At 38.0% G+C, this 7522-nt stretch overlaps 2 protein-coding genes across 2 annotated transcripts in view; both read right to left on the bottom strand.

Annotated features, from left to right (window-relative positions):
• Positions 1 to 536: 536 nt before the first annotated feature.
• Positions 537 to 4289, bottom strand: LOC125179301 (glucose dehydrogenase [FAD, quinone]-like; the record flags this gene model as incomplete). Its single annotated transcript, XM_047884900.1, has 5 exons — positions 4226 to 4289; positions 2827 to 2933; positions 1951 to 2052; positions 1290 to 1479; positions 537 to 677 (listed from the first exon to the last, which is right to left on the bottom strand). Coding segments are annotated over exons 1-5 (604 nt in total), but the record flags the coding sequence as incomplete, so codon positions are not given.
• A 1815-nt stretch (positions 4290 to 6104) lies between these two features.
• Positions 6105 to 7522, bottom strand: part of LOC108682606 (glucose dehydrogenase [FAD, quinone]-like) — a 20645-nt gene continuing 19227 nt past the window's right edge. The window contains exons 10-11 of the mRNA XM_018171803.2: positions 6968 to 7128; positions 6105 to 6326 (exon numbers count right to left, since the gene is read on the bottom strand). Coding sequence (XP_018027292.2) covers positions 6105 to 6326; positions 6968 to 7128 — 383 coding nt within the window. The remainder of the gene's footprint in view (positions 6327 to 6967; positions 7129 to 7522) is intronic.

Raw genomic sequence — 7522 nt, 5'->3', positions numbered from 1 at the left:
AAATCCACCAATCATAGACAAGAAAATATATCGTAAGTACCTACGTTCACTTAGCCAGTTTTGAAAGTGTGACCCCTGAACCTTACGCAATTACACGAACTTACGTAATAAATCCCATGAAACCAACAGAACTCTTATAATGAGATTAATAATAATATTCGTTCAATAATAATACAAATATAACTCAGTACTCACTGCAGTGAGTGACAGAGAGCGCATTTCTCGTCGACGAAAACGTGAAGTCACGCACAGACAGACAGACGGACATTGCGAGCACAATAGCGCCTTTTTCCATAATTGAGAAAATGCGCTAAAAACCGTAAAATATTTCCACAAAGTTAAAACTTTCACTGAAATAAATTTGCACTAAAATAACGGATTCATCCCAAAATATCGAAATAAGAAATTTCATTTTTAATTCGAATACATTGGGGGCATCCAAAGATTACTCTAATACTATTGGTACAAAAGTGATATCACACGAATCTAGTCATCAATAAAGTGCAATAGGTAAACAGCGTTGAATTTTTTTGCACAATACTTACCAATTGTCTTGTTAGCGTTTGGGTCAATTTTTTCAAATCCCAGTTCCTTGGCCGCCGCGAAGATATACTTGGAAAGGTCGAACCAATTCGAGTTCGAGACCGAGAGTGGTCCTCCCAAACCATGATACGGCACTGAAACGTTAAATGAAGTCAAATTCAATCAAATGATGAATATTTAAAATTTATAATACTAATTAGAGTGCAGCCTGTAGGGCTGCAGGATTATTGAGCATAAAAAAATTCCTGACAGATTACTATGTTGCTTTCAGAATAATTCAGGAAAATATAAATTTTGAAAATATTCCAGGATCACATTAATTTAGAAAATTTTCTAGCGCACATTGAATAGTCTTTCTCGCTTAAGCTGAGGAGGTGTTTTGAAGGAAGGTGTTTTGTGGAAACTTCATCGAGATTTACGCAACTGTACGCGAACCAAATCGAAATTTGTGTTCTTTTTAGAACCGCCACATGCATCGCGAGTAAGAGGTGATTTAAAATATTTGTGACCTACTATGTTCATTAGCTAAAGTAAAATTCTGTTCCGCAAATTAGAACGAAACACGAAAAAAAAATTTGCTGATTTACCCTTTGTGGCAAATCTACGCCATTTCTGAGCCAGAAGCTGCCGAGCATACTGTAATCTACTCAGCACACTGGCTTACTACAACATTAATTTAACTTTTCGTATAGTTATCTGAGGATAAATGTGTGTGATGAATTGTTATAAATAGAAAATAAACTCACAGTCTTCAGCAGAGAGTTTTCCTTCATAGTTCTCTGCTTTCTTGTAGTATTGCAGGACAGTATCGTAGTCCCAGCCAGTGTTGCCGAGGGCCGCCCAGCGGTCGTAGTCACGGCGGTTGCCGCGATAATACAGCATGTAGTTTACCGCGCTCGAGCCTCCAACGACTTTTCCCGCATTCGCAACAAGTTTCTGCACGTGATGGCATCGAGGGAGTTAAAATTATTGTAGAAGTTTCTCCGTTATTATCAACTAATCGATTATAAAAGAACTGGAACTGAGAGATGCCTTATGCATCCATTGTTTAAAGTAGAGTTCTGCTAATAATAATATATATAAATAGATATTTAATGGAGAAAGTGACCTTGCATGGTTTCTCAGACAGTTGAATATAATGTAATTATATTGAGAACGTAAATTTGGCATTGAAATCTTAAAATTGAAGGAAATTGACACTTCAGGAATGCCGTTCAATTTTTGGTGATAATTAAATGTCTGTTGCTGTTTAAGCTTTATACATTTATATTGCTTTAATTACTAGTATTCCTATCAATAGGTAGATATTCGCCAACTTGATTCGCCAGCATGTTTCTTGTATATCAGAATTTGAATTTAAGCAGATTTTTTCTGGAAAGTAATTCATCCTTTTCAGTACATACGCACGTTATTTTCGTAGGCGTAAAGTGCATTCTTCTGACTGGTCGTTGAGAAGTAGTAGTTGTAGATACTCTTACGGCTGTATGAGTGGATGCTGAAAGCTGGAATCTGTTGGAAAATTACGCCAATATTATTACCTAAAATATATAAATTAACGTTATATCGTTTATCGTTGACCGGGCCATTGGTGAATTATAGGTAATGGTCAAGTCTACATATAATTACTATATCACACACTATGTGGTCATACACAAAATACAAGTGTAACCTGATAACCGTCAGGTATGAACGCAGGGATAGTCAGCTGGGAAGTATGTAAGTCCCTACACCGGATTAAATTAATCGATGTACAATTAAAGTCTTGCAATATTGAATGTAAGGGAGAAATTACTCATTAAAAATTTATATTCTCGTTAATTTTATCACACAAAAAATTTTCAAGATGTCATCGTGAATTGCGTTGGCAAGGTTCTTGGTGGAACTGCATAGCTGGAAGGCAGTCCATCAATACTGATATATTTTCTTTAATATTGGCTGTAATGAACAGCCTGATTAACATTAACAAAATTGGCCACAGTAAGATTGCTTGCACTATATATGATTATTTTTACGGGAATTTAAGCTCAAAATTTTTTAGTAGTAGAAAGTATGTAATTCAATATCCCAAAAACTCTTTGAAGAAAAAGTAACCAAGTTCAAAAGTTGTAAAAGTCCTAATTTTTATGCAAAAACAATGAAGACGCGTTTAAATAACACCACTCAATTTAGGCCACTATGATTACAGTCTTTTCATAGCACTCCTCCACTTCATGCCGGATGATCTCAGATCAAACGGATATAAGCCGCCTTTGCATGACAAGGCTGTTCGCCAGAGCTTCTCACCTTGCTGGCGGCAGGCGGTTGCCCACCGGCCTCGAGCAGCAGCACTTGCCATGAGCGTACCTCTGACAAGCGCGCAGCCAGCGCACAACCCGCAGAGCCTGCACCCACTGCCCAGTTGTTGATATTAACCTATTAATTCCCATTATATCATTATTAGCCTTAGTTTCATTATTATTATTATTAATATTATTATTATTGTTATTATTACTATTGTTATTATCGTTATTATTATCATTACTAACTTCAAGTTTGCTTGGCTATCTATATAACAGAAAACAACATGTTTCCAAACCATGTTACCTTTGTTCTTAAAAACGTGTTTCCAGACCGAATTTTAAGAAAAATGACGCTCAGCCCACGAGATTCTTATGATATTTTTTAAAGAATTTTTATATCATAGTGCTTCGCCGAAAATTTATAATCCATTCGACATTTTGTCTTCGTCGTTCCTTCAACTATCACAGAAACCATTTTCTATTCTTGACCAGCATTTTGGCTAAAAAAGACCACTCGGCTCGAAGTGGCCGAGAGTTTAAGATCTATTTGGTTGAAGTAGTGAGTTAGAGGTTCTAAACTCGGACTAGCTGTGAAAACTTCGATCAAAATTGGCAAGTCCGCCGATCGAAACCGGCTACCGGCTAGAAGACAGCATCGGATAATCAACGCTGACACCACAATCATTGATATTTAGTCGAAATACTAGGNCAAGCTGTTATAGATCCTATTGACAGAGTTCCAAGCTGTTAGAGATCCTATTGACAGAGTTACAAGCTGTTAGAGATCCAATTGACAGTTTCGATCTGTTAGAAATCCTATTGACAGAGTTCCAAGCTGTTATAGATCCTATTGACAAAATTCCAAGCTGTTAGAGATCCTATTGACAGAGTTACAAGCTGTTAGAGATCCAATTGAGAGTTCCAAGCTGTTAGAGTTCCTATTGACAGGGATCCAAGCCGTTAGAGATCCTATTGACAGAGTTCCAAGCTGTTACAGTTCCGAATAGTTTTTTGTCAAACTTGAAGGCTGGCATAAAATGTTTCGAAGACAGAAAGAATAACTTTTAGAAATGTTGCTTACGATTACATATGGAGATTAAATTTTATTGTCACATTCTCCATTTAATTAAAATAGAACTTAAGCATCAGCTTAGCCCATCGATCACGACGATTTTACAGACAAATCCAAAATTTAAAAAAGGTAAAATATGGTGGCATAGTGGCCCGCAGAAAATATTGTTATTGAATTACAGAAATTAATACAGAATAAATTTAATAAAAACAGAAAATTTTGTTATTTTGATTCAAAATTACTGTCACAGTATAGTCAATAAACAGCGAGCGGACGCTCAAGGGTGGTGGTCAAGTTAAGTTATGCAAGTGCAGACAAAAAGCAACTGCACCTCCCACACCGGCGTGCTGCTCTGCACTGGCACCTTCAACCGCAGCACTGCGCCAGGCATCCATCGTACGAATAAATTTCCTGGTCCAGCATTAATTTTTTCCTCAACGAGGACAAATGCGCGGGCTTCCCGGGCACAAGCTCATGCGAAAAATTTTCCTTGTATTACTTGTGAAGAATTTCGGGAAGTCCAAAGTTAATTTTACGATTTTTCCGTTTTCTATGGACATATGGTCAGTCAGCGGAGCTGGAAGACAAGTAAGAAGTCATGTCCATAGATCCAGAACTGTAAATAATGTAAGAAGTAAACGCATGTATCAAAGTAAGAGTGCACAAAAAATTTTAAAATGTTTTAAACGAACTCGAATTCTGTTTTGATTAACAAAAGTGAACTGTTAACTCTGATCGAAAGCGAGTGCATAGACATTATTTGTGTTACAGAAACACTTCCTAAAAATCACAAGGGAAAAATTGTACCTGTTGAATTTCAGTTGCTAGGTTTTGATTGTTTTCATAACGCACTGAAGAGCAGTGCAGTAGAGGTGAAGCTTTGTGGGTGACAACCTCTTATGGGGCCCAACAAATCAAGTTATCTGCAGAGCATCAATCAGCTAGGGAATCAGTGTGGTGCAAACTTTCTTTCAAATGCAAAGATAGCCTCCTCATTGGCGTCATGTATAGATCACCAAACAGTTCCTCTGAAAACGATAAAGTACTAAACAGTCTTTTACTGAGCATGACTTTCCGTAGGTCACACACGTTGATCGTTGGTGATTTGATCGTCCAGAGCTAGACTGGACAGATGGATCCTCTCCAAGGGATGAAAATCACCCAGCATCCCTGTTCATGGAGTCAGTGAGAGACTCCTTCCTGGTCCAGCACGTTACCAAGCCAACCCATTATGGAAGTAAACAGACTCCCATTATTCTAGACCTGGTGTTTACTAGTGATGAATCAATGCTAGATGAGCTTCATCACTAGGCTACAATGGGCAAAAGCCATCACCAATCTTTGTTTTTCAGACTTAAGTGCTGTACAGAAAAGACGCCTCGAAATCGTGAGCGTTTGAATTTTGCGAATCTATATTGCTATAAATATTATTATATTTTGAAAATTATTTTTGCTTTTTGCTGCTGTGCGAGGGTCTTGCAATTCCGTAAAATATTAGAGAATGGTGTGGGTAATGTGGAAAGTTAGGGTTGAAAGTTGTATTAACTGATATTATTCCCATTTCAAACTCGTGTTTACTCGCCACTTGCTTCATTGTGCTGCGATGATACAGGTCTAGCGTACAACGATTCAAATGGCCCCTCCCTTCCCCCATAAAGGGGGGAAGGGAGGGGGCATTTTTTTTAACGCATTTTCCAGATTCGGCCGTGTCTGTCCCGAATGTATCAGGTACCAAATACGCACTCCACACGATCGCCCCAAGCTCAACAGGTATTTCACAAGATTCTCTTTCGGCGCTTATTTCGCTCCGGCAACCGGAACCTAAAGCGGACATAGGAGCCGCTGCTTCATACCGTTGGGCGAGCTTGGGGCGCCCTTGAGCCAGCGGCTGACAGGTATCAAAATTTTGATAGGGATAATAATAATAAATTCTAATTGAGAACACCTCAAGAGGAAACGTTTATATTTTGCTTCAGTATCAAGCTGGTCGAAGCTAGAAGCCAAACAACGTTTGTAATATAGGCAAGACGCGAATTTTCTGCCTATGACGACTTATACAAATGAATGGTCTAAACTCTTATACTAATGGTCTAAGGTAATGTAAGAAAAGGATTAGACCATTGGCTAGATTAATCAAAGCTCTACATGGAGCTCTTCTAGTTAAGGGATAATTTTTACGAACATCATAGATAAATGCAAAATCTTTGATATTATATAAGCCCCTCTGAAAACACGATTAAAACTATTAACATACTTTTAAGAAGATCCTCAACATCATCAGGATGTTCGAAATAATTCGGGTCGACATTAGGAGGCTCGAAGGGACTCTTGGACCTGAGGGTGACGGCGCCGCGGCTCCTGGGGACCTGCAGCATAATTTGGACGTCGAACCCGTCCCTGCCCTCGTAGGGGGCGAAGTAATCCTGGTAGACCTGCACCATGCCGGGACTTGGGGTCACATGTATCATAAACTGAGGATTTATGCTATCAAGTGGCCTCAACTGAAGAGATTATCACAAAAACAAAATGGAGTGTCGTAAAAATCTTCAATTCAAAGCAGTAACCATTCTCACTATTTGTTTACGCCAATTTCATTTGAATTTGAAACTTAAAGATCAATTTTTTTCCATTTCTCGTACCTTAACTACTGAATTGTTTTATTTCAAAACACTATAATATACAAGATTTTCTCATAAAATTCTTAATACATAAGGCATCTTAATTTTTCTCAGTTTCATAAATACGAGCACAATATCCTATTGGTAAAATATTAATTCTTTATTTTTTAATTCGTTTCTATAAACCCTTCATTTTATCCTCCAGCGACCAGCTACCTTGCAAGGGCAAATACTAAAAGGCATCCATACCGTATTACTGAAATTTATTTATTGAGAAAATCTGACGGGTTACAAAAACCTTCACCTGGGCATAGCAGCCTGAAATTATATGCAAAATATTTGTCTAATTGCACGAATGAGCTTTAAATGTAAAAAATCGATTTAATGAAAGGCGATAGATATGTACAGCTAGACACTTGAGTGTTGAATTACGGACAGACATAAAGTATTTGTACCTCATCCTTGAGTAGGCGCATCCGCGCTTGGAGCATGCCTCTGTCTACCCAATACGGCAATTGGTTAAACTGGTACATGAGATCAGACATTGCTGGGTCCCCTTCCTCCCCCAGCTTCCTCTGGATCACCCCCACCAGAGACAGGGGATCCGTCAGAGGACCTGCCAGATTCAGGGACATTCATGAGATCAACAGGAATTAAATAATTTGCCAGAAAATTGGCCAATAAGTTCATGGGAGTTTTCAGACTAGAAATTTTATTGAGTTTCCAGACGAAAACTGTTTAGTCCTAAGGTAAAAAAATTAAAATAGATAAAAAACATTGTGAGGAAATTATATGGGTTTTTAGACAAAAAACCGGGCTAAAGAAATCTAGAATGTTCTAATATTATGACTCTCTAAACACCACAGAATCATTATGTTTGCCTTTATCTATTTTTGTGTATGTGATCGTGCAGTGCAACTCGAAAAATTTTGAAACTATGAAAGCCGCATAGAGACTCAAATGAATCTATACACATGAAATCTCAGGATGAAATGTCCCAAGGCAATAGG

This window comes from Hyalella azteca, unplaced genomic scaffold (assembly GCF_000764305.2).
Source record: "Hyalella azteca isolate HAZT.00-mixed unplaced genomic scaffold, Hazt_2.0.2 contig16434, whole genome shotgun sequence".
Classification (NCBI taxonomy): Eukaryota; Metazoa; Arthropoda; class Malacostraca; order Amphipoda; family Hyalellidae; genus Hyalella; species Hyalella azteca.
The sequence above is the reverse complement of the archived record's forward strand: the minus strand, read 5'-3'. Positions and strand labels throughout refer to the sequence as shown.